General features: G+C 42.9%; 1 protein-coding gene across 1 annotated transcript in view; it reads right to left on the bottom strand.

Moving 5' to 3' along the window:
- LOC137415953 (contactin-4-like) overlaps positions 1–26942 on the bottom strand; it is a 766344-nt gene that overhangs the window by 57132 nt on the left and 682270 nt on the right. Inside the window, exons 18-20 of the mRNA XM_078766054.1 lie at positions 4760–4994; positions 2971–3086; positions 1442–1628 (exon numbers count right to left, since the gene is read on the bottom strand). Of these exons, the coding sequence (XP_078622180.1) occupies positions 1442–1628; positions 2971–3086; positions 4760–4994 (538 nt within the window). The remainder of the gene's footprint in view (positions 1–1441; positions 1629–2970; positions 3087–4759; positions 4995–26942) is intronic.

The raw sequence follows: 26942 nt of genomic DNA, 5'->3' as shown, positions 1-26942 counted from the left end.
CCCTCTCCTCAGGCGAGGGTAATTAACGAAATATAAATGACATCACAGATAGTGTTAGATATTTAACTCTGAAAAGACCTACGCAATAAAAATAAGGAGTGCTATCTTCTTTTTCTTCAACGGCTACAATTATTGTCACGTTCTTATGGAGCTGGTCAGGGGAAGCTGGGCCCAAGCCTTTAATATAATGATGTATACAATTCATAATTATCACCTCCGCCACGGAAGGTAGATGGAGGTTCTGTTTTCACCGCTATCTGTTTGTCTGTATGTCTGTTTGCCTGGTTGTGAACAGGATGTCTCAAAAAGTTGCGGACGGATTTGGGCGAAATTTGGTGGAGAGGTTGGGAGTGTGACAAGGACAAATCGATTCGATGTTGGTGAACATCCGAATACAGATCCGGTAACGAGTTTTTTTGTTTTTTTTCTAAGTGATTCTTCACCCATTGAGTGATAGGACCGAAACAATAAATAACATGATATTTCAAAAAGTTGTGGATGACTTTTAACAAAACTAGGTGGATGAGTTGGGTAGGTGACCAGACCAAGCTGATTCGATTTTGGTTCAGGTCCGAATCCAGATCTGGGCTGTCAGTGGGCTACAGAACGTAAACTGTTCAATCTGGTGGAGGTATGCTCTCTACGGAGTGTCGTTCTAGTTATGACTGGTGTTATATACGAGTACGTTTATACATATTTGAGTGTGCTTAAACATATTTATTGTTGCTTAATCTCATCTCCAATTATTTTTTGTCACTCCTTACATTTGACATCTATAGACAAAATTAATCACCATATTTCAATCATTATATAAATTAATTATCGACTCAGATTTGTTCATGATCATTATTGGATGCTAACTCTTTTAATAAACTTGTCTATGTTTGGCTACATACGTGTTTGTCTGCATGTTTATCTATCTGAAACAAATGTTTTGGATTAGCATGGAAGCTGAAGGAATTTTTTTTTTTTTTTTGTATACTGAATCGAGGCTCGTGAAAGAGCTAACATTTACTTCACAAACAAATCAACCAGACAAACAAAATATATAAAAAGAGGGAGCGGAAGACAAGATGGGGAGAGAAGGGGAAGCACACAAACACAACATTTGAGAGCAGGGAGATGTGTGGAAGGGAGAGGGCTTGGGGAAGAACTCTTTACCTAGGGTATGCATATTACCAAAACAAATATATTTGGCACAAAAATGCAATGTTCTTTGATTAGATTTGCTAATATTATCGACTAGGAAGAATTAACATCCATCACATATTCCTTTTGCCATGCACACTCTTTCCTTCCTCTAATGTTGGAATACAAATGTGTCTATTAATGGCGTCTGTTGACGATTCCATATCAATTTTGTCAAAATTCAGCTCACTGACCAGGTGTTTCCTGGCTTATACACAGTTTCAAACAATATCAGTACGAGTGTGAAGCTTACGCCCTTTTCTTGTGATTATTGTAGCCATGGGGCTTGAGGGGCCCACACCAGCAGTGTTAAAGGCCTGGACGGTGATGTGGTATGTCGTGGCACTCCTCAATCCTGTGAGTCGTACTCGATTCTCACCCAAAGGTACTCGCTCGTACCTCAAAGATGCTTTGGGATCTCTCTGCTGGCTGTAGACCACCTGGTGATGGCACAGTAGAATGTGTCGATTTTGTATTTGAACATCGACTATTTATGTTACTTTGAGAATGTATGCTCTCCAGTGTGCAGAAGGGAATAATTACAAGATGTAACCCAAGGGCCTGGAGAAGCATCAAAATAAACCGAGATTATGTTTGACGTTAAAGGTAAAGTAACATGCACTCAAGACCTAAACCACAACGTCGCAGTTAAAGCAAGTTTTCTGTTACAAAAGCATGTTTTCATTATTATGATTACAACCACCAGGCTTTCCTCTTCCAAAGCTTTCCTCCTTTCAAATATATCACAATTCAGCAGGCTACGTGACATTTAGTGAGGAATGCTTTGAAATGGGTTCCAAAATCCAACTTGATGGTCACTTTTTAAAACATCTGTCTGTTTGATTATTTTTTTTGGTTAAAAGTAACATTGGAGTAATCGATAAAACTCAAAGGAGAGTGCTAATTAATAATTGACAATAATAAAATAGTGAAATGGGGATAAGGGCAGGATGGCGGTTCGTATGCAGCCACAGGCTGCTTGGCTGCATCATTTTCTGGGGACGTGGCCAATGGCCATGCCACTGATGCGATTCCCCCCCATTCCCAGTCAACTGGTACTCATTTTTCCAACCTTGGAAGGATCGCAAGCTGAGTCACCCCACCTGGTGTTAATTCAATGGCACGGGATCGGAAGCCAGCCACCTTAACCGTTAGGCCAACACCAGGTGTTAAATGGGTAAAAGAGGATGATACGGGAGAATTATAGGGTATGACAACTGGGAATGGGGGAAAGGAGAACAGTAGAAGCAGAGAAGGGAAGAGGGCAATCACAAAAGGGGGATGTGCGGCATGAAGAATCTTATATTGCAATGAAGTAATTTGCAGATTACTCTGAAACCAATATCTTTCAAATGACCAACTGAATGCAATAAAAATGAAAATTTACAATTCCTCTTCAGTCTCTGCGATTCTTGGACCAGCATTTAGTACAATATTGATCATTCACAATTTAAAGATCCAAAGAAATTGCATTGACGTAGGACGCAAGGACGTGCAGCTCAGAATGGTGAATTTAAAACAAAGCAATATCTTTCTGGATTACAAGTTTAGATGTTTTGTTTGCCAGTATTGCAACAACGGCAGCAGATGCAATTGCCAATAAAACAACAGTACAGGGTGCATATTGCTCGACCAGAAACCAAAAGGGTAGCTTATTAGTCGCCCTGCTAACGTTCAATGGTTCATTTGAGCTAAGTAATGCCTGCTGTGCATGCAATCAGTGAGAATCTTTAACAAGTTTCTGATGCTACTGCTTTGCTAATATGGCCGGCCGACACTCACTTGGTAACCCTGAATGCGCTCTGTGATTGCGTTCGGTGAAATTGGCTCCCACGTTACTTCAACAGTTGATGAAGTTAAGCTCTTGGCAAAAACATTGGCAGGAGCGATATTTGGTTCTGAAATACAATATAAAGATAATAACATAACAACATCCACCAAAAAGAGTTGCGTGCATTATACGGAAAAAGAGAGTTTAGAGTGAGGAGCAATTTGAACATAATGTAGTCTTAGAATATCATTCTCATTTTGGATGTTATTAACAAAAATTCTCAGGATAAAAGATTATGTGCAAACTTCTGTTATGTTCAAATACTCATAGGCATGCTTATGATCATGGAGGCCATAAAACAGATAGCTTCTTGTGCTTTGTGCAATGTAGTCATATTGAATGGGGTTTTCTGGGTCGTTTGAGATCAGAAGAGTGTGAACTGCTTGAGGGATCTTGCAGTCAAACTGCAGTAAGCACGACGAGAGCAATACAATAAGAACAATGACACGAGCCGTTCACATGAGGGCATGGGTAACAACATGATCGTGATTTGCTCTGACACGGCCAAATGAAGCCAGGCAGTAAATTTCCAATTTATGTATGCAGGGAAATTTAATTTGCCAATTTTACACGACAGTGCAATCAGCATCGAGTAATAATTTAGATCTTTCAAATTGATTGTGGCAATAATGAACTGCTCGAATCTAGCTCATCGTTTTGGAAAATATTTAATTTGACCTATAAACCAAAGCACCAGTGATAGTCAACTATTAGGCCTGACAGCATTAGTGAGGAATAGGTATCAGTTATCATTTGATACAGGTGATGGTAATTCATTGATAAGAAAATAAAATAAGAAAATAAAATACTCTCAACTCTCATGAAAAGAAAGTTCTTGAGATTAATTTAACAAGAGTTATTGAGACAACAAGAAAAATAATGTGTGTTGTTGTTGTTGTATAACCCTGGACAGTTCTCTTGAACAAGCCCGTGGTACGGAGACAACTGATCGATCTCGCAGGAGCGACCCAGAGTTCCCCCACATCCAAGATGGTGCGCCCACGCTTTCATGAAGTCAGGGCCATGACAAAGTTAGGGAGAGAGCCAGAGAGAGAGAGATAGATAGAGGGAGAAGAGGCAAAGGGCCAGTCCATGGGAGCCGATCAGCACTCTGACCGTGACCACGCTGCCCTGACAAATCTGGGCAGCAGGGAGGAATGGGCAAAATTTGGCCCCCGACTTGCATTGGGGTGTACAACCACCACAAAGAGGCATCCCCAATAGTTGGCGTGTGTGTGTGTGTGTGTGTGTGTGTGTGTGTGTGTGTGTGTGTGTGTGTGTGTGTGTGTGTGTGTGTGTGTGTGTGTGTGTGTGTGTGTGTGTGTGTGTGTTGGTGGTGGTGTGGGGTGTGGTGTGGAGCATTGTGCCCTTTTGCAATACGAATGGGTCTTGGTTGCTTTTTGCAAAATGTCTGAACGAGCTTATTGACATCGTTAATAGACTCATCTGTCTATAAGACACCATTACTAGACTTGTCTATAATACAATTCACCCAGCTTGTTACAGTGTTGACGACTCATCATACAGTTAAATTAATCAGCCACTGGATATTAAAAATGAATTTTGGTTTGATAAACGTTACTGTGGCGTCATCCAGATCCTTCGGCCGCACTTGGATCTGCCCCTGACCATAAGCCACAAATATTCTTATTTGAAGGAATAAAGCAAAGCATAAATAAAATAAAATGAAAAAAAAAAACCCAAATCCAGAAAACTGTTGTGTCTTCAGTCAAAGAATACCTTGTTCAGCTGAGAAAACAATAATGCTTGGACTGAATGGGCCTTCAGCTTCCACATTGTAGGCCCGAATTTTGACCTCAAATGGTGTAAATGAAGCCAGGCTGGTGTTCTTGTACGTGTAGCGTGGTGCATCAGGCAGGGGGATAGTAACTTGACGGAAGGTGTGGCTGCCGTTCATTCTAAAGGCTATGATGTAGCCAAAGTCAGGACCATGGCGAAATTTCCTCTCAATTGGCTGTGGGAGTGCAACAGAAACAATGATTTATAGTTACACATTCAAAATTTACTTTGCTGTTTTTACAAAGGACTGGTAAGGAAAAAAATCGAAAATGAACCAATTACATTTTAATCCACACTGAATAATCAAATTTTCTAAAATTCCTGAAATGACTTAATGATTTGTTTCAAGTCGACCTCATAATTTTCAGCAGGAATTATTTGGCCTAATGCTCTGTATTACGCATTGTTGTCAGTAAAAGAAATAAATAAAATCTCACCGTCTCTTTCGATGAGGTCGGGCAAGTTATTCCTGGCACCCTGACCAAATTTCAAAGTCATGCTCTGACTGCTGGGAGGGCAATGACAAACTACCTAGTGTAATTATTGGCATGAGACATCATGTAGTTATTCATCCGCAGCTTGATGGAATACTGCTCTTCCCTCTGGGCTGGCGCCCCTGCCTCACACCTTGTTCAGCTTGACGCTGTGGAAACGAAGGCCTTCAAGATTAATGGAATTTCTCCTGATGACGTTGAGTCTGTGGGACTATCACTTTGCCATCGCCGAGAGGTCGGTGGTCTCTCTATCTTCTTCTGCCTCTTTTCTGGCACCCTCTGCCCTCTCCGTGTTTTGTCTCCCGCAGGTACTGTATGGGGCATGCGTCCCACCAGTAACCATATTTTAGTGAAACACCCAAATCCATAACCACTGCGCACCTGCAATCATTTGTTCCTCTTTTTTCCTACCTGTGTTTTGTATTTTTTTTGTTCCTCTGTTCCTCTTTTTTCTCCCCATTGTGGTATTTACCAACCTTCACATTCCCTTCCATCTCATTCTTCCCTCCAGGTCTTTAAGACACCTGCTTACCACCATCTCAGATCATACCAATCCAAAACCATGATCTTTTCTACACCCGATACCACCGCCTGGCCGGCCACCCCCCTCTGCCCCCAAATTTTTTGGCTTCCGTATCCATCTGGATACATCCTTTGCATTCTCCCTTACCCCTCAATCTTACCAGCGCGTCCCTTGTTGTCCTTCTCCATTTATTTTCTCCCTCGGCCCTGCTGTTGGCATTTCCCCCTTCTCTTTTTCTTCTATTCCTTTTATGTTGCATCCTGACACATTCTGTGCTCTAGCTCTACCACGAGACTCGACTCTGTATACAAAAAAGAGGATCATATCAACAAGCTAGCATCAAAGACAGTCACTGTCTGACTATTCTTTATGGAGCTAATACATTCCTGAGCTGCACCGAGTTCATCACAGTGTACATTGTTTTAATCTGGAGCAACATGGAGTGTGGCTCTCCACACTTGGCTGGTACTCCCGCTTCTCACCTTGCTTCTCAAACGATCGAAAGCAAGGCCTTCCACACAATTGGTATCAAGGCACGAGGCATATTCCCAAAGACTATCACTCTCCCTTCGGTGGCAAGTTGATGGGATTTATATTTTATAGAAGCTTGCATCTGACCTGACACCACCTACCCTCTATGAGCCACCGCATGCCACACAGGTTCCTCGAGAAGCCTTCGTTTGGTCACCCCCTTAAAGTCCAGACGAGTTGCCCACCTACATTAATTAATCCTTTTATTCTCCCCATTGTGGTATCATCTCAGTTTCTGTTGTCTCGTGTTCGTCACTTCAGTTTTTCAAATGAGCTGCCCATCACTACCTCATGTGCTCAGCTATGCACATCCCTGATCTCTTATAGACATGCCGATTCTTTCCCATTGTGTGCCACCCAAGGCCATTGTTACTCCTTTTTGTGTTTTTCTTCCTTCCTCCATCATGTATATCCACCCCTTCCAACCTATTTCCTTTGCTGCCCTTTGTTGTTCAGCTGCTCCATGAGCTTAGGCCCTTGTATTTCAAAATTATACAGCAGTTCTTATCGAGCAATCTAAAGCCAGCATGCAATATGCCACACGATTCTCAAAATATACAAAACCATGCGTTAACAATATTTCTCTGCAACTTCCGGGATTATTGGCTTCCAGATAAAGTTCTAGAACATGTTGTACAATTATAACTTACATTAAGCTTACCAGATTTACAAGTTATATGAGGAAAGGCTCCAAGTTACAATTTTAGCAGAAAATGATAAGATCACACACTCCGTCTTCATCTGATTTCATTTTGCCATCCGGCCCTTACATTTAGCCCATTTTTTCAGTCCATTTTTAGCTCTTACACGAACCTCGATGTTGTATACAAAAAAAAAAAAAAAAAGCCCCCATTACAATCTCTTTTATACAAGAGAATCAGGAAGGTTTTGTCACAACTGAGAGCATGGGAAGTGCTTGACAAAGCTATTATAAAACGGATCAGTTTTCTCCCAAATCAGGAGACTCAGAACATTTGTTTGATGCAATACACTTAAGAAGGATAATCACAAGGTCTGCAACCTGATATAAAAAAAGTAAGTCATGGCAAAACAGTGTTTATATATACACCTTGTTGTTTTTGCAATAATTTTAACGTGTTATTTGAAGAACACCTGTATTTACTTTGTCTGAGAAAATAAAAAGTACTATTTGAAGAAGTATGAAACATAGGGAAGGTTATTATAAAGGTTATACGTTCATCCCCATAGAAATAGCAAAATGATGGCATAACTTTCCCAACTCCTACTGTCTTCATTATCTCTCGACTCCTAACAGTGTACAATAGTCTTCATCTACAGTGCTATGAAGTATAGATGTCCTCTGTGAGCTGGTACCATGGGATCTCACTTTGCACCCATGGAAGTGAAAGTGGTGGAATCCAAGGCCCAGAGGCTATTTTAAGTAACTCAACATGAAGCTGATCAGGTACTGTATCAGGCTTGCTCCTCTCCCACTGCAAACAGGTTGGTAGCTGAGCCGTTTTCTATCACATCATTTCAGGTCTTGCCCCACTGCCCTTTCAACTCTTTATCTATAATGTGCTCCACCAGTCCTCATTTCCCCAAGGCTATCCAATGATGTTCTTTCCTCCACTCCTTTAAAATGACGAGCCATCACCATCACATGTTATCCCCCTTCATAGTCCAAATCTTTTCCATTCTAACTGATTCTCCTTTCCTGTGAACCAATACTTTCCTGTATTTAACTTGTTTGGCTGCTTCGTACTCTGCTTGCCTACTCAGCCCACCATTGGCCAGTCTGTTTGTCCCCATGGTTATGCCGCCTCTGATTTTTTTTTCCTCCATCCTTTCTTGCTTCCTTGCTGCATCAACGTAACTCCTTTGCATTTAGCTCTTCTAGTAGTCTCAATCTATGTAAAAAAAAAAATTTAAAAAGTTACATTTTGACCCTTCTCCCGGTACGCTGCATACATGCCTTCTGTCCTCTTCCCCTTCCTTTCCACTACTCACTTCCTCCCTTCTTCTTCCTTCTGGTGTTCATATTAACTTTTGCAATTCATATGACCATTGATTGACAATTGCTCCTTTAGGAGTGTGGTTCATGTAATATCGTCTGAAGATTCATTTAAAATATAAATGTACATCTTTTAAATCTTTCCCCATTATCCAATCCCTCTTAATATTATGCGAAGTTTATCACATATACACATCACTACTGTGCTTCAATAAAGCATTGGAACGTCTTTGATTTACTGAGTGATGCTCAATAGAGGATAAACATAAGGATATTACAAAGATGACATTGCTTCACAATGACGTTGCCATTGAAAGCAGAAGTTCAGAAAATTGAAAATATAATCAAATATCCATTAGAATGTCGATCCAATTTTCATCAGCCACATTAATTTGAACCAACTTTATCCTTCTGGCACAGAATTTGTCATTTACATCACATAAAAGTCTTTTTTAATTGTCTTGTCTGTCTCTTCCAACAGACATTTTTCTTTATCATTATCTTTCGACAGAAAGGTTAGAATTACTTCATGCTGAGTTGAAGTAAGTCTCCAGGGGATTATGTATGGGTTGTAGTACAACTTTTTTCATATCTCTAACTCAAGATGGTTTGTGCCTCACATTGCCTCGACAGGGTGCAAAATGAAGTAACCTTTGTGTAAACTATTTGCATATAATTTTTATTTTGTGGGTATATATTTAAACGAGTTCTTTTCTTAATAGTTGAGGCTGACGGTAGAGCTATATTTTATTTAGAATTAGAAAGACTTTAAAGGAAGGATGACATTTGATGATCAACTTCAAAGGATGACATCTGTCGTATCAATGTCATATCTGCATTTAATTACAATACATGTGAATCCATTTTTATACAACAGACAAGACTCGGTGGTTAAAAAACATCCGCTTTGAGTCTGGGAGGTCAGCGGTTTGAAGACTGGCTGAGTCGTACCAAATATATATTTTAAAAATGGTACGTGCTGTTTCCTTACTTGATGCTCAGCATTTGAAAAAGGAAAAAGCACAAAAACATAACCATGCATAAGTTGGTAATCATTGTGATGGCTTGATGGGCCTAATGTCCTCCTCTTGTATTGAAGTTGCTTGTCAGGGAAGTCATATTGCAATACTCAAAGCTCATGGAAGAGTGAGAAAAAAAGAAGGCAAAATTCCAAAGCACTGATAATGGAGTAAAGAGTAATGAACAGAGAAGACACATGGACAAACAGGCAATAATTGGTAAATCATACAGGTATATACAAGAAGGGATAAAGAAGGGTACAATGTAAAATTGTATCATTACATGAAGAGCATGCAGAGAGACAAGGAAGTCTTAAAAAGTTACATGTGGACAGTAGAGGTTACAGGTGGACAAATGGGGAAAAAAATCTGATTGCCAAAAATTTGAAGAAACCCAACTACCTCACAAGTATAGACCAATAACATGTCCACCAGCAACACACAAACTTCTGACGGGAATCATCACAGAAATGATACACCATCACCTAACACACGAAGGAGGCACAGAGGCAGCACAGAAGGGATGTAAAAGAGGATGCTATGGAACGATATACTACCTCCTACAAAACAAAGCCATACTCGAAAATTGCAACACAAGAAAAACAAAATTATCCACAGTATGGATAGACTTCAAAAAAGCTTTTGATAGTGTCTCACATTCATGGATGATAAAATTCATGCAATTGTAGAAGATCAACCCCAAATAATCAGACTGATAGAGAAAGCAATGGAGGATTGGAATATCACATTGATATTACAGCACTCAGAAGGAAAGATCAAAATACCAGAAGAGAAGTTATGTCGAGGAATCTTCTGAGGAGATGGCCTTTCACAACACCTATTTTGCCTGGGCCCGGATCCACTGGGACACCTCATTAATGAGCAAGGACTTGGATACACACTAAAATCCAAGAATCTAAAGTTGACCCATCTTCCTGTCTCTTTGGATATTCTCAAAAGAGACAAAAATTGGCAGACAAATTCAAATTAGTAAAATAGTAATCTGATGACATTCTAATGGAATTTGGCTGAAATAAATGTGCCAGGTGCACAACAATGACAACATATAAATCGACCTCGACACAACAACACTGGAATTTGAAAACTAATCGTCATACAAACACCTCGGAGTCGAAGAGGGCCATCAAATATGTGACAAACAATAGTGTAGGCTGTTATGTCATTTCGTGTTTTTTTTTTGTTAAAAGCAAAATTCCACTTGATTCCTTGTCTTTGGGGTGTCACATGTTCGAAAAAATAGGTTGTTAATTTTTTTAAACGGATTAAGGGTGTCAAATCCAAGATGGCCGCCAAAATATATAAATTCCATTAAAACTGGTATTCTGAACACAGTATGAGGCCCAAATTAATGATAATACCCATAATTTCAATACCAAGGAGTTCAAAAACAATTAATTTCAATATGGCAGTCAAATTCAAAATGGTGGAAAAATCCAAGATGGCCGCCACTTCTTAAATAACCACAGTACAAAAACTTAATGTTCTTGATAACACAAATTGTGAATGATGAAATAGGTCCATTTTGGTGGTAATGCCCACATAAGTAATGCTAGGCCGTTGGGGAAACATGTTACTGATTCGTTGAAATCGGTGGATGCCAGCCATAGTGAGAAATAGTGAGAAAATCCAATATGGCTACCACTGTTTTACACAAAGGTCCACATTGCTATAACAATGATAGCGTAATGTAATTTCCTGTTTGAACATATTTAAATATTCCTGTCTCACAATCATCCGTTTTACCTTACAAGTCCTCGTGTTCATCTCCCACAATGTTCTGAGCTGATTGTTCATTGTTGCTACAGCCGTAGTTCAAACAGCTACAGACCTATGTGCATGGGAGTTTATTGCTGCGGCAACTACAGGAGTTTCCTTTGCTTGCATCCTGATTTGCAGCCACATTTTACCAGCTTAGTCACGGCCTCTGGTGCTGGAGGGTTCAAACACATGTTACATATTTATGTGAATGTATGTGAATTACCATTCAGGTCTTTGCTTATCCATGTTTAGTAGATTAAGGGTTGTTGTGGTTGGAGGGTCAGGAGCCCTTCTGAAAAGTGTCCGGAAACGGAAGTGACCGGAAACGGAAGAAAAAAAGACACGAGGAAGAAAGCGACGAGTAGTATTCTTCCTCGCCCCGCTCCGACGAAAGGTGGGATCGACCTTGCGCTGCGTGGAAAAGCGGCGTTCCGAAGCCCGTCTGGCGAGAGGAATTACCGGGACGTGTACCTGCCCGGTGGAGACGTCAAGTTGACGTGGGGCCGTGCATCGACCCCGCGTCTGGCACCGTTCGCGGCCCCGTCTAAACAGACGCGTGCGGGTCGCACCTTGGGGCCTAACGCGCCTTGCAAGCGGCGTGGGGCTTTTGGGCTTGCTCTACCGTACCCGCTTCGCGTGGCCACGAGGGGCTGCAGCCACGGTGCCTGGTACGATACCTGCCCGGTGGAGAAACGTCCACCCGGGGTTCGTTCAACCGCCCGAGTGCGGCGACGCCGACCAGTATCTTGGTCAGGAGGGGCCCAGAGACATTGTGAGGAGTAGAGACCAAAAGGGGGTCGTGAGTACCGAAGTGAACACACATATATAAGATGGCCATCTTAATCATATAGGGGATTGATTGTGGATTGGGAATTGTTGATGGTGGTTTGCTATTGATTGCTCGGGGAAAATCTCCGTGGTGGTATCATTGAAATTGTATGGTGTCATTACCATTGAAATATATCCTTGAACATCAGTTTTCTCTTGGGTGGAATTCATATGAATTGCGTGGCGAAAGCGCATATATAATACAACTTTCTGGCGAAGTTCCTCTCACGGTCCGGGGGTCACCGAGACCAGGTATTCACCGAGGGGACCACGTAACAGAATTGGGGGCTCGTCCGGGATACGATTACGCAATTGGGTCTACGTCCGGGATCTAAAAGTGTATTTGTATAAAATAATAAAATAATATTTTTATTAATTAAAATTTATTAATTAAGTATTAATTGGAAAATTTTTGGGGAAATTGGGGTAAAGTCTTGGGTGAAGGTTAACAGGTGTTAACGATAGTCACCATGGCGTTTGTGGCACAGAACTTTGCGGTAACACCGAGTGAGGCACAGTTCCGAGCGTTACTAAAGTCGGACCTCTTGAAATTGGCCAAACATTTTAACTTGGAGGTCCGAACTAATTTGAGGAAGGCAGAGTTGCAGGCCACGGTGATACAATCTATGGTGGGATTAGGAACATGGGACGAGTTAGCCTGGGAGTGGCTACCCGAAGAACCAGAAGACGTTGAGCTCCGGAAACTGGAGTTGCAATTACGGAGCCAGGAACGGATTAAAGAAGAAGAAAGGAAAGCAGAAAAGGAAAGAGCAGAAGAAGAAAGGAAAGCAGAAGAGAGGAGAGAAGAGAAACAAGCAGAGGAAAGGAGAGTGGAACGAGAACTCCAGGAAAGGTTAGCAGAAGAAGAAAGGAAAGCAGAAAAGGAAAGAGCAGAAGAAGAAAGGAAAGCAGAAGAGAGGAGAGAAGAGAAACAAGCAGAGGAAAGGAGAGTGGAAAGAGAACTCCAGGAAAGGTTAGAAGGGAGAAAAGCAGAGGAGAGGAGAGCTGCAAGGGACCTCGAAGCAGAGGAGAGAAAAGCGGAAAGGGAATTAAAGGAACGTGACATGGAGCTTCAGCAAGAAATCAAATTCAAGGAGCTGGAGTTAATGAGAGAACGGGGAGAGGCACCACCCTTGCTGACGGGGTCGACACCTAACCAGAAAACCTGGGATGTGGGCAGACATGTGAGGCTGGTTCCACCGTTCAGTGAAAAGGAAGTCGCGAAATTTTTTCCACACTTTGAGAAAGTGGCTCGACAATTAAACTGGCCGGAGGAGGCTTGGACCATACTCGTGCAAAGTGTGCTGGTGGGAAAGCTCAGGAAATTTATTCGGCGCTACCAATGGACCAATGTGCAGATTATGAGGTACTGAAGAAGCACATCCTCAAAGCCTATGAGTTGGTTCCGGAAGCCTACAGGCAAAAATTCAGGAATGCCAGGAAGAGGGAGAGTGAGACCCATGTGGAGTTTGCCAGAGTGAAAGAAAACATGTTTGATCGGTGGTGTGAGTCAAAAGGAGTCGGGAAAGACTTCGAAACATTGCGGGACTTGATCCTGGTGGAGGAATTCCAGCAGTGTGTCCACGAGGACATCAAAGTGTACCTGCAGGAAAAGAAAGTACCAAAGTTGTGGGACGCAGCCACCATGGCAGATGATTATGCCTTAACCCACCGAATAGGGGTCCACAAACCTAACTCCTCGCCTAGACTTCAGCAGGGGAGTTATGGAACAGCAGGTGCGGAGAACGACCATACATGGCGGCGGCCTCGAGATGATTATGGGGACAACTATGATACCCCACCTGTTCGAAATCAGAGGGATGCGGGCCCAAGACAAACTTATAGTTCGGGGGGCCCGAGGCAGACCACGAGTTTTTCCTCCGGGCCTACTTGCGCTTTTTGCAAGAAACCTGGACACTTGATGTCCAGTTGTTACCGCATGAAAAGCGAAGACCCAGAGCGGAGTCCGACTACTACGACTCCAAACGCAATGGCCATTGTGAGAAATCGCCATCAAAAGGGTTACCAACCATTTATTTCAGAGGGGTTTGTGTCACGGGATGGAGCCTCGACTAACCGGAAACCGGTTAGGACATTGAGGGACACAGGGGCACATCAATCTTTAATGCTTGAAGGCATTTTGCCATGGTCCGAGGAGACGGCAAAGGGGGATAGTGTTCGTTTACAGGGGATCGGGGGCGGTGTTAGTGCTCCCCTTCATGTCATCCATTTGGAGTCCGATTTGGTGTCAGGACCGGTCACCGTCGGTTTACAAGCCACGCTTCCTGTAGAGGGTGTATCTGTGGTTATCGGGAATGATTTGGCCGGGGGTCAAGTTTATGGTAACCTGAGGGTTGGTAAAGAGCCCAGCAGGGAAAATAACGCCACACCAGCTCGGGATGGCGACAAAAGTGCCAAGTTATTTGTAGGGGGACTGAACTTCAAAACAGAGGAAGAAGTTCTGACCTCTGTCTTCAACAGATATGGGCCGCTGGTGGAAGTGCGGTTGGTAAGAGACTGGGAAACGCAACAGTCAAGAGGGTTCGGCTTTGTCACGTTTGCCAGCACAAAAGACGCCAGAGAGGCAGAGAAGAATTGGAATGGCAAGGATTTGGAGGGTCGGACCATAACAGTAGGGAAGGCATTTCGTAGACGTCGAGAGGTCTACAGGAGAGGACAACTGGGCGGTAGTTTTGGTGGTGGCCGCAATCAATATTATTATGGAGGCTCCCTGAGTTACGGCCGCTCCCGAAGGAAGGATTGGCAAAGTAGTGGCCGAGAAGGAGACCGCTATTCATGGGACTACAGGGACAAGTGGTCCCACCCTAAGTATTAGGGAAGTTCTGAGAAGTTGAAGCACTGAATGCGGCGGAGCCGCCCAGCCAAGATTCCTACACGGATTAACCGTGAACGCCGTTCCTAAAGGCGTCCATGTAGTGAACTTTCATGCACGGACTAACCGTGAACTCCACGTTCCTCAAGGCGCCCATGTAGAGAACTTTCCTGCACGGACTAACCGTGAACTCCACGTTCCTAAAGGCATCCATGTAGTGAATACTCGGCTTGGCCTCCCGGAAAAAGTGCTATCGAGTGGCTTAACTTTGGATCTTTGATCAACACCTTAACCTTCATTCACAAGAAACTGACGGTCAATCTCAGAGGGTCATGAGATGGAGTTTGATTTGGCAGGGACAATGTCGTTTCTGGTGCTTAGTCCAGAGTGAGTAATCTGGAGGGGTTGTGGTGAAATTTTGGTTGCTTTATTTTTAAGTGATAACTGTGCCCGGGGGGAACTGATAATGTGGGGGGGTTGAGTTATCTGGTTTGTTTCTCCAAATTGGCCGGCAAAGAAAGTTTTCGCTGGGTTCAAACTTTCTTTCTTGAAGGGGGGGAGTGTTACATATTTATGTGAATGTATGTGAATTACCATTCAGGTCTTTGCTTATCCATGTTTAGTAGATTAAGGGTTGTTGTGGTTGGAGGGTCAGGAGCCCTTCTGAAAAGTGTCCGGAAACGGAAGTGACCGGAAACGGAAGAAAAAAAGACACGAGGAAGAAAGCGACGAGTAGTATTCTTCCTCGCCCCGCTCCGACGAAAGGTGGGATCGACCTTGCGCTGCGTGGAAAAGCGGCGTTCCGAAGCCCGTCTGGCGAGAGGAATTACCGGGACGTGTACCTGCCCGGTGGAGACGTCAAGTTGACGTGGGGCCGTGCATCGACCCCGCGTCTGGCACCGTTCGCGGCCCCGTCTAAACAGACGCGTGCGGGTCGCACCTTGGGGCCTAACGCGCCTTGCAAGCGGCGTGGGGCTTTTGGGCTTGCTCTACCGTACCCGCTTCGCGTGGCCACGAGGGGCTGCAGCCACGGTGCCTGGTACGATACCTGCCCGGTGGAAAAACGTCCACCCGGGGTTCGTTCAACCGCCCGAGTGCGGCGACGCCGACCAGTATCTTGGTCAGGAGGGGCCCAGAGACATTGTGAGGAGTAGAGACCAAAAGGGGGTCGTGAGTACCGAAGTGAACACACATATATAAGATGGCCATCTTAATCATATAGGGGATTGATTGTGGATTGGGAATTGTTGATGGTGGTTTGCTATTGATTGCTCGGGGAAAATCTCCGTGGTGGTATCATTGAAATTGTATGGTGTCATTACCATTGAAATATATCCTTGAACATCAGTTTTCTCTTGGGTGGAATTCATATGGATTGCGTGGCGAAAGCGCATATATAATACAACTTTCTGGCGAAGTTCCTCTCACGGTCCGGGGGTCACCGAGACCAGGTATTCACCGAGGGGACCACGTAACACACATCACCGGAAGAAATCTATTTTCCTCTGACTTCCATCCGTAGTCAGTGGGAGAAGGAAGGGACGGTTGACTTTCGCATGCCTGCATCCATATCATTGCAATATAATGTGCTCGCAGAATGTGTGGTGTCAATGATCCAGAGGTTGGAGGCAGACTCTCTCCCTCGGCCTGTCGATTTGAGTACAAGAACCATCGTAGTGCATTTACTTTGGTGTGTGTTTTGGATCTGTACAACAAGCAAACGAACCTTTCCAGTTGGTCAATTGCGTTTGGAGAGGGTGTAGCAGCAGATTTGCCAAGTGAAGCATGTGAATCCAGTATCATATCATCGCAGGACATGAACACCTTCATACACCAGTCCTTTGTCCTGCCGGCGAACCTGCCACACATATCTGATCCTGTGAAAGAATGAAACCCGAGAATAGCTGAGGCGCGGTTAACTCCTAACTTTTCAAAGATAGGTTTGACTGCAATTTTCCTATTCAGTTTTCCTTTTCCGGTAAGGAAATATGTCTCAGCGGGTAGCTGTGGATACATGTGGATCATCAGCAAGAAGACATCAGTATCTGGAGAGTCTATTACAAGTTCTACATCGCCGTTAACTGTTAGGGCATGGAGCAAGAGTAACGTATCCGCTTCTTCATGACCGTGTTTTACCAATTCATCAGGCACACTTACATTGCCTTTTGTCTCAGTGCCGAAGGTTACCATGAACTTCTTCAATTTGTTGGCAGAGCTGTTGCTGTGATCCAGAGTCTTTGCAGCTAAATACTCTACAAGTTCTGCCTTGGTTTTGACACTTGAAAGGAAGTCCTTCAAGGAAATATTCTGGATCAGTGTACTATCTTGGATGTGATAGTAGGTCGAGTTTCCCTTTGTTCTCTTTTTTCTCATTTGCTCTTTCAGAGAACTTTCGACGTATCTGTCAAATACCAGTCTTACTTCGTCGTAGTTAGCTGCAATCCTGATAAGCTTTTCAAGAAATGACATGGCAAAATCACTGCATGTTTTCATTTTGTCTGTCTTGGAGATGGAGTTAACGAGGGCCATGCCATCTATGACTACAACTTTAAATTTCTCAGACATGTCGGACATGTCAGTTGAAGCTTCTTGCTCAGGCTGCGCTTCTTGTACTTCAGGCGCCTCAGCTTGGGGTGGTACTTCAGTTTGGGAGTTTTCACTCAATACTTGGTCGCCAGAAACACTCGGTATGGCATTAGCTGGATCGCTTGTGGCTTCTGTTGGGCTAGGTTGCTCCTTGGTAACTAGCGCTTCAAGATGATGAAGGACCTTAGCCTTGTCATATGCTAGGAGAAGTGACCGATCCGAAGCGAAAAGGGCACGTGGAACAATTCCAAATTCATACTTCCCAATACAGTCCTTTAGATCAAGGTCTGGACGGCTTCTTGATGCTACTATAAACCTCTGTAGGAGTCCTCGTTCTTCCTTGACTTTAATGAGTTTGTCACCTGCTTTCACTTTCTTCACTGTGTTGGCACTTTTGAAAGTGCCTATGTTCTTTCTCTTCATTGGATCCCATACTGAAAGTTTTCCTTCTGTAAGGCGTTCTTTGACAAATGTCTGGAACAACTGTTGTCCGATGGCATCGCAGTCTACTATGTCCTTTGTTACCTTTTCATCAATTACTTTCTTGGTAAGAAGGTTCACAGGTCACTCTCATCGGTTACGAATGGGTCTCCATGAACAACAAATACCTCTGTCAATCTAGCGGAATTTCTCATTACTCGGGTGGACTTTCCCCCTGTGATCTCGTGGTGTTGGTCTCTGGTATCAGCACCTTCCATGCCATATTCTCTTTGAAACTCCTCTACTAGATTAGACAAGTCAGGTGCAATCAGGAAGAAACGGTCTAGAGCTCTCTCAATTTGGGTTATTCCAGTAATGCCTCCAATGACCTTGAGTTTGCGGTTCTCCTGCTCAATTCCGTGATCTGGACCTATTGAAGTGAATGCAGCAATCCCCTTCGTCACACAGAAATTTCCTTTCAGGAGTTCTGCCCAGACATCTGGAAAAACTTGTTCTGTTTGCTGCATTGTTGACAGGTACAAAGGGAGCAAACGTGCGTAGTTCAGGTGGTCGTGAGCAAAGAAGTACTTGATAAGAGCTTCAGTGCTTTCCATATGCAGCAGCAGGTCCCGTTGTCTGGTAGCTCTGATATACTGAAGGATAGTTTCATTTTGAATTTGACTGCCATATTGAAATTAATTGTTTTTGAACTCCTTGGTATTGAAATTATGGGTATTATCATTAATTTGGACCTCATACTGTGTTCAGAATACCAGTTTTAATGGAATTTATATATTTTGGCGGCCATCTTGGATTTGACACCCTTAATCCGTTTTAAAAAATTAACAACCTATTTTTTCGAACATGTGACACCCCAAAGACAAGGAATCAAGTGGAATTTTGCTTTTAACAAAAAAAAAACACGACAGCCATTTTTAAGACATAGCAGCCTACAGTAAATTGCAGAAAACAATTGCCAAAGAATACCTGCATAGAATGAGGATGACCCTGAAAACATCCCTCTGAAAACTCTGCCTGAGAAACAAAATCAAAGCCACAAACCAACTCACAATACCAGCTACAGCTGCAGAATAATAAACTGGCCACAAACTGAAATCAACAAACTAGATATCAAAACCAGGAAACTTCTCACCATCCACAAATACAACAACAACACAACATGCATATTAAAGGCCATTTTCCCTGCTAGAGCGGGGGTTAGCCTTGTGGTCCCCATGACAATCTTCTCCATTTTGCCCTATTTTCTGCAACTCTCCTTGTTAACCCCCTTGCCCGCATTTCTTCTTCCACCATCTTTAGCCAAGTCTTTCTCAGTCTTCCCCGTCCTCTACTTCCTTCTACATTCATTTCCATCACTCTTCTCAACCAGTCACTTTCATCCTTCCTCAACACATGACCAAACCATCTCAACCTGTTCCTCTTCAGAGCATCAATCACAGGCTCTATTCCCATCATCTTTCGCAATTCATCATTTGTCTTCCTCTCTCTCAACGATACTCCGCACATCCATCGAACCATTCGCATTTCCACCCTTTCCAACCTTCGTTGCTGCTCTACGTTCATTACACATGTCTCGCTCCCATAAATCATAACACTTCTCACACATGCAGCACACACCTTTCCCTTCAGCTTCAACGACACTCCCCCCCTCATTAGCACGCCACTCAGTTCCCGAAACTTCTTCCATGCACATCTCACTCTAGCAACCGTTGCCGAGTCTGATCCACCTTCTCCATTCAGCATGTCTCCGAGGTAGCAAAATGTTTTCACACCTTCCAGTTTCACGCCGTCTCCAAGATCCAACTCAACATTTCCTCCATCTGCAGCTCCCTCTGTGCACACCTTACATTTGAATGTAGCTGCCACACTGGTTAATGCCCCTCTCAGACCACTACATTTTTGATGAACCCACTCAGCGCACATTGTACATTGAATGGAGTTCACTCCGACACCCTTCCTACACACAGCACAGGGCCACTTCCCAGTTGTTTCCACCTCATCACATGCTTTACCACTTGCCATCACCTTCGTCTTTCCAATATTCACCTTCAGAGCTTTTGTCTCCATACATTCCTTCCACTTGTTCATCTTTTCCTTCAGTCCATCCATACTTTCCGCAATCAACACCAGATCATCTGCATACAACAACTCCCACGGTAAACCCTCCTTTACGGTCTGAGCCAGCACCTCCATCACAGCTACAAATAGTAGTGGACTTAGTACCGACCCCTGATGCACTCCCACCTTCACCTCAAACTCACCACTGTTCCCGTCCTTCGTCCTTACAGCTGTGCGCGCTCTTTTGTACATTGCCATCACTACTCTGATCAACCATTCCGCCACTCCTAACTTCCTCAATGCCCATGTCAATAATTTGCGTGGAACCCTATCGAATGCTTTCTCCAGATCAACAAACCCAAGAAACAACTTCTAACTCTTCGCCATGTACTTCTCCTGCAACTGCCTCACAATGAAAAGCGCGTCTGTCATTCCTCTTCCTGGCATAAATCAAAACAGCATTTCGTCGATCTTCACTTTCATCCTTATCCTCCTCTCCAACACCCTTTCCAATACCTTCATTCCATGCTCCAATAACTTTATCGCTCGGTACGAGCCACACTCCAGAGGGTCACCTTTCCCCTTGTATAGAGGGACGAGGGTACTCAGTTCCCAATCCACTGGAATGCGGCCTTCTTTCACCACCAGATTACAGATCTCTGTCATTCTCTTAACACCCCAACTTCCTGCTGCCTTCAACATATCTCCCACAACTCCCGTCGGCCCTCCCGCTTTTTCTGCTCTTCATTGCTTTTATCGCTTCCTCAACTTCCTTCTCAGTTATCTTCTCTGCCGTTCCTAAAACTGGCTTACTCTCTATGTTGCCATCCCATTCATTCTCTGTATTCAACAGCATTTCCATATATCTTTTCCATCTTCCTTTAATTCCATCTGAGTCGACAACGATTTGTCCCACTTCATCCTTCAAGCAACTCACCCCCATCACATCACACCTCTCTTTCGCTATCTGCTTTGCAATCCTGAATACTGTTCTCTGACCCTCTTCCGAATCCAAGCGTTCTCCGAACATTTTCCTACATGCCTCCTGCGCCTTTGGTACCTCTTTCTTTGCAGCCTTCCTGGCTGCCTTATAACTTTCATGCTCTGCTGTTTCTGCTCCCGTACCCTTCGCCTTCTGCTACTCCTTGAACTTCTTCCTCTTCTCATCAATCCTCTTTCCAACTTCATCATCCCACCACCATGTTTCCGAGTGCCTCGGTGGTCCTTTTGTCCATCCACATACCTCACCAACGGCTCCCAACAGACTAGCTTTCATTGACATCCAACCACTTTCAAGCTCAACCACGTCATCCTCTACCCTACTCAGCCTCTCTTTTAATGCCTCCCTCACCATCCACAAATGTTTTTCAAAAATCAATGCATCCCGAGAATGTACTTGCCAAGATGAGAAGGAGGTATCGTCCTGATGGAGCTCAACCAAGCGCACAGATGACAACTGTAGGATTGGCTGAATATGTAAAAAGTTCAACAGACTACCAAATCCAAGTTGTAAGCAAATACAAAGACAGCAAACCAGAGAAGGTATCCCGAACTGACCAAGCAAAAATATTTCAGACTGGTGCGAATGGAAGATGTCGCATAAGAAACAACAAGTACAGCCCCAACAATTGCAAAAAAGAAGAAAGAAAAATATAAAACGAAATATCAACAGATATACACCGACAACTGGGAGAACAATAAAAGATCAGGAAAGTATAAAAAAGAATTGGACAGATTGGGAGTCGACAAAGAAGACTTTGGAATGGCTAAGAAGAGGTCAGCTCAACTGGGACAGAGAACAAATCATTATAAATGTCCATGACCAAGGACACTACACCAATGGCTTTTAGAAAATAACAGGACTGATTTAATCGGACAAGTGTAGGTTCTAGGTTCTGCAAGGTAGAAACAAAGTATGAGCCACCTCTTATTAGGATGTTAAAAAAACCTCATGTCAAAGCAGCTGTACACCCAAAGGCACAACAAAATAGGTAGAGTAATCCACTGAAACATCTGCAAAAGTCTCACTATCCCAGTTCCAGAAAACTCATGGAAACATGAACCAAAAGCAATCACTGAAAACAAGGAAGTAATGCTCACGTATGACCTAATTATCCCATCAAGGCCCTTCTCTCGGTGTCTTGGTGCGGCTGACTCACAATTGGTGAGGCCTGTGTGCGACTGTAGTGCTGACCCACTCACACTCAACTCTTTTGTTCCACTGGCTAAATATATAGCCACCCACACCCAACCCACTGGTCTGAGGCTTTCCCTCCACCCCTCAAGGGTCGCGCATGCACTCCCGTGGTGACAAATTTACTCACGTAACCCCATCACGTCATTGGAGTTGTGTGGGACTCGCACACATGGACAAGCCATGTCAAAGACACATGTGGGGCACACATCGCATGGCCATGTTCATGTTGTCACGTTGGAGAGGTGAGAAATTATCATGGGGAATTAAGAATGCTAATTACAGAGGAAAAAGAGGTAAAAGAGACAGAAATTGGGGCTAGGGTGACAAGGAGCTTCCTATACATCCTATCCTTGTCGTTTCTTATAAAGCTTGCAATAGACTTACGCAACCATTCATTAAGAAATAATTAATTGATAATGAACCCTTAGTTAACCACTATTTTTTGGAAATATATACTATATATATATATATATAGTTATATACAATGCATTCAGAAGGCATTCAGACCCCTTCACTTTTTTCACAGTGAAATGAAAATGAATTGAAAATGAAAATGAATTTCAGTGAATGAAAGCTAATTTTGATGAAGATTCAAATCCGGATCTGGATATGAGAATTTTGTAATTTTTAAAGTGATTCTTCATCATTGAGTGATAGGGCTAAAACGATATACAGTGCATTCAGAAATTATTCAGACCCCTTCACTTTTTTCACATTTTGTTATTTTGCAGCCTTATGCTGAAATCGGTTAAATTCATTTTTTCCCTCATCAATCTACACTCTGACCCAATCACCCCATAATGACAAAGAGAAAACAGGATTTTAGAAAGTTTTGCAAATTTGTTAAAAAGAAAAAACTGAAATATCACATTGTCATAAGTATTTAGACCCTTTGCTATGACACTTGAAATTTAGCTCAGGTGCCTCCCATTTCTCTTGATCATCTTTGAGATGTTTCTACACCTTGATTGGTGTCCACCTGTGGTAAATTCAATTGATTGGACATCATTTGGAAAGGCACACACCTGTCTATATAAGGTCTCACAGCTGACAATGCATATCAGAGCAAAAACCAAGCCATGAGGTAGAAGGAAATGCCTGCAGAGCTCAGAGACAGGATTGTGGCGAGGCACAGATCTGGGGAAGCGAACAAAAAAATATCTGCTGCATTGAACGTTCCCAAGAGCACAGTGGTCTCCATAATTCTTAAATGGAAGAAGTTTGGAACAACCAGGACTCTTCCTAGAGCTGGCCGACCGGCCAAACTGAGCAATCGGGGGAGAAGGGCCTTGGTAAGAGAGGTGACCAAGAACCCGATGGTCATTCTGGCTGAGCTCCAGAGATCGTGTGTGGAGATGTAAGAAACTTCCAGAAGGACAACCATCACTGCAACACTCCACCGATCTGGGCTTTATGGCAGAGTGGCCAATAGGAAGCCTCACCTCAGTGAAAGACACATGAAAGCCCGCTTGGAATTTGCAAAAAAGCACCTAAAGGACTCTCAGACTGTGAGAAACAAGATTCTGTGGTCTGATGAAACCAAGATTGAACTGTTTGGCCTCAATTCTAAGCATCATGTCTGGAGGAAACCAGGCACCGCTGATCACCTCACCTGCCCAATACCATCCCAACGGTGAAGCATGGTGGTGGCAGCATCATGCTGTGGGGGTGTTTTTCAGCAGCAGGGACTGGGGGACTGGTTGGGATTGAGGGAACAATGAAAGGAGCAAAGTACAGAGATATCCTCAATGAAAACCTGAAACAGAGTGCTCAGGACCTCAGACTGGGCCGAAGGTTCACCTTCCAACAGGACAATGACCGCAAGCACATAGCCAAGACAACGCAGGAGTGGCGTGGGGACAACTCTGTGAAGGTTTTTGAGTGGCCCAGCCAGAGCCCTGACTTGAACACAATCGAACATCTCTGGAGAGACCTGAAAATGGCTGTCCACCGACGGTCCCCATCCAACCTGACAGAGCTTGAGAGGATCTGCAGAGAAGAATGGCAGAAAATCCCCAAATCCAGGTGTGCAAAGCATGTCACGTTATACCCAAGAAGACTTGAGGCTGTAATCGCTGCCAAAGCTGCTTCAACTAAGTACTGAGTTGAGGGTCTGAATACTTATGTCAATGTGATATTTCAGTTTTTTCTTTGAAATAAATTTGCAAAACTTTCTAAAATCCTGTTTTCTCTTTGTCATTATGGGGTATTGAGTGTAGATTGATGAGGGAAAAAATGAATTTAAAAGATTTCAGCATAAGGCTGCAACATAACAAAATGTGAAAAAAGTGAAGGGGTCTGAATACTTTCTGAATGCACTATATATACAGTCACGTGAAAAAGTAAGTACACCCCATGTAAAGTTTTGACTTTTTCAACATATTTCAGCATACAGCTATTTGATCTTTATTTCAACAATATTGATAGATAAAGGTGATGTAAAATAACAAATATCATGAAACATTTACATTTTGTAGCCCATTGTGTAATTTAAATAAACAAAAATGCTAATTTCACATGTGGAAAAAGTAAGTACACCCTTGGCTCTAATAGGTGGTATTGCCCCCTTTGGCAGAAACAACCTCAAGTAGGCGTTGCTTATAACTGTGTATCAGTCTCTGACATCGACTGGGAGAAATTTTTGCCCACTCCTCCATGCAGAATTCTTTCAGCTGTGCGATGTTTGAGGGGTTTCTTGCATGCACAGCTTGTTTCAAATCCCCCCACAACATCTCGATGGGATTTAGATCCGGGCTTTGACTTGGCCATTCCAGAACCCTCCATTTCTTTCTTTCAGCCATTCCTTGGTGGATTTAGTGGTATGTTTAGGGTCATTGTCATGTTGCAAGGTCCACCTTCGGTTGAGCTTCAACTTTCCGACAGATGGCCTCACATTATCCTCAAGCACCCTCTGGTACAATGAGGAATTCATAGTGGATTCTATGATGGTGAGCTGCCCAGGCCCTGATGCAGCAAAGCTGCCCCAAACCATAATATTTCCACCACCATGCTTGACAGTTGGTATCAGGTTCTTGTGGTCAAATGCTGTCTTTGGTTTTCGCCAAACATGTCTTCTGGTACTGTAGCCAAATAGCTCTACCTTTGACTCATCTGTCCAGAGCACATTGTTCCAGAAGTGCTGGTCTTTGCCTAGGTGTTCATTGGCAAACTTTAGTCTTGCCCTGATATTCTTTCTGGACAGCAAAGGTTTCCTTCTGTCACACCTCCCATGTAGATCAAATTTGTGCAGCCTCTTTCTAATGGTAGACTCGTGCACTTTGACATCAACAGTGGCAAGAGCTACTTGTAGGTCCTGTGATGACATTCTGGGGTTCTTAGAGACTTCTTTCAGCATCTTGCGGTCTGCTCTCGGGCTGAACTTGCTGGGGCGGCCTGGCCTGAACAAGTTGGCAGTTGTTTGGAATCTTCTCCACTTGTAGATGATCTTCCGGACAGTCGAATGATTGATTTCAAATTGTTTGGAGGTCTGTTTAAATCCCTTCCCAGACTCATAGGCATCTATAACATTCTTTCTGAAGGCCTCAGAGAGCTCTTTTGATCTAAGCATGGTGACGCCGCATACTTCAACAACAAAGAGCAAACCAAACTAAATGTCTGAGATTTAAATAAGACAGGTTCCTCCAAGATCCTCTCCAACGATGTTCTAATCATTTGCACCTGAGCTGGTGCACCTGATTCTAATTTTAGGTATATGAAGAAGTGATAAATGTAGGGGTGTACTTACTTTTTCCACATGCGAAATTTGCATTTATGTTTATTTAAATTATACAATGGACTACAAGATGTAAATGTTTCATGATATTTGTTATATTATATCACCTTTATCTGTCAATATTGTTGAAATGAAGATCAAATAGCTGTATGTTGAAATATGTTGAAAAAGTCAAAACTTTACATGGGGTGTACTTACTTTTTCACGTGACTGTATATATATGTATATATATCTATATATATATCTATATACCTATACCTATACCTATACCTATCTATATATATATATATATATATATATATATATATATATATATATATATATATATATATATAGTATATATATATATATATAGTATATATATATATATATATATATATATATATATATATATATATATATATATATATATATATATATATAGTATATATATATAAAGTATATATATATAAAGTACAGTGGAACCTTGACTTACGAGTTTAATTCGTTCCGTGACCGAGCTCGTAACTCAAATTGCTCGTATCTCAAATCAAATTTCCCCATTGAAATGCATTGAAATGCTATTAATCCGTTCCAGCCCGCCAAAAACCACACCAATTTTTTTTTAAATATACAGTATATATAAAAATATCTCGCGCATTATATTTCACCTGTATGCAGCATACAAGTTGGCAGGATGGCCTGGACTGGAGGTACGCACACTTGACTCTAAAGTCTAAACTGTCCAGCCTGGGTTTGAATCCCGACCCAGCTATAACCTGTCATGGGTGAATCACAGGCAGGGTGATTCATCAATGTGTGTACCGCTAAACTGGGCGCCCCGTTTGCGTCCCATTAGTTGTTGGATGTTAAGGATCTCACCGTGTTTTCCACAAAGAGAAGGCGAGCTATCGCCGGCACTCTGAACAAGTTGTGGCCTGGCATGGCATGAACATGAAAACATGAACATGAACATGAAATGTTCGACATGAACATGAAATTTTCCGAAATAACCAAAATGCGAAAACTAAAATGCATCGCTATACGACAGAGATACGTACTGTACTTGAACGGCAAGATAACCACGTGACCAGAACCTACCTGGCGGCGTAAACTCGAAATAACCAAAATGCGAAAACTAAAATGC

Source organism: Myxine glutinosa, chromosome 12, assembly GCF_964187855.1.
Source record: "Myxine glutinosa chromosome 12, kmMyxGlut1.1, whole genome shotgun sequence".
NCBI classification, from domain to species: domain Eukaryota; kingdom Metazoa; phylum Chordata; class Myxini; order Myxiniformes; family Myxinidae; genus Myxine; species Myxine glutinosa.
Note: the sequence above shows the minus strand (reverse complement) of the source record. Positions and strands in the feature narration are given on the sequence as shown.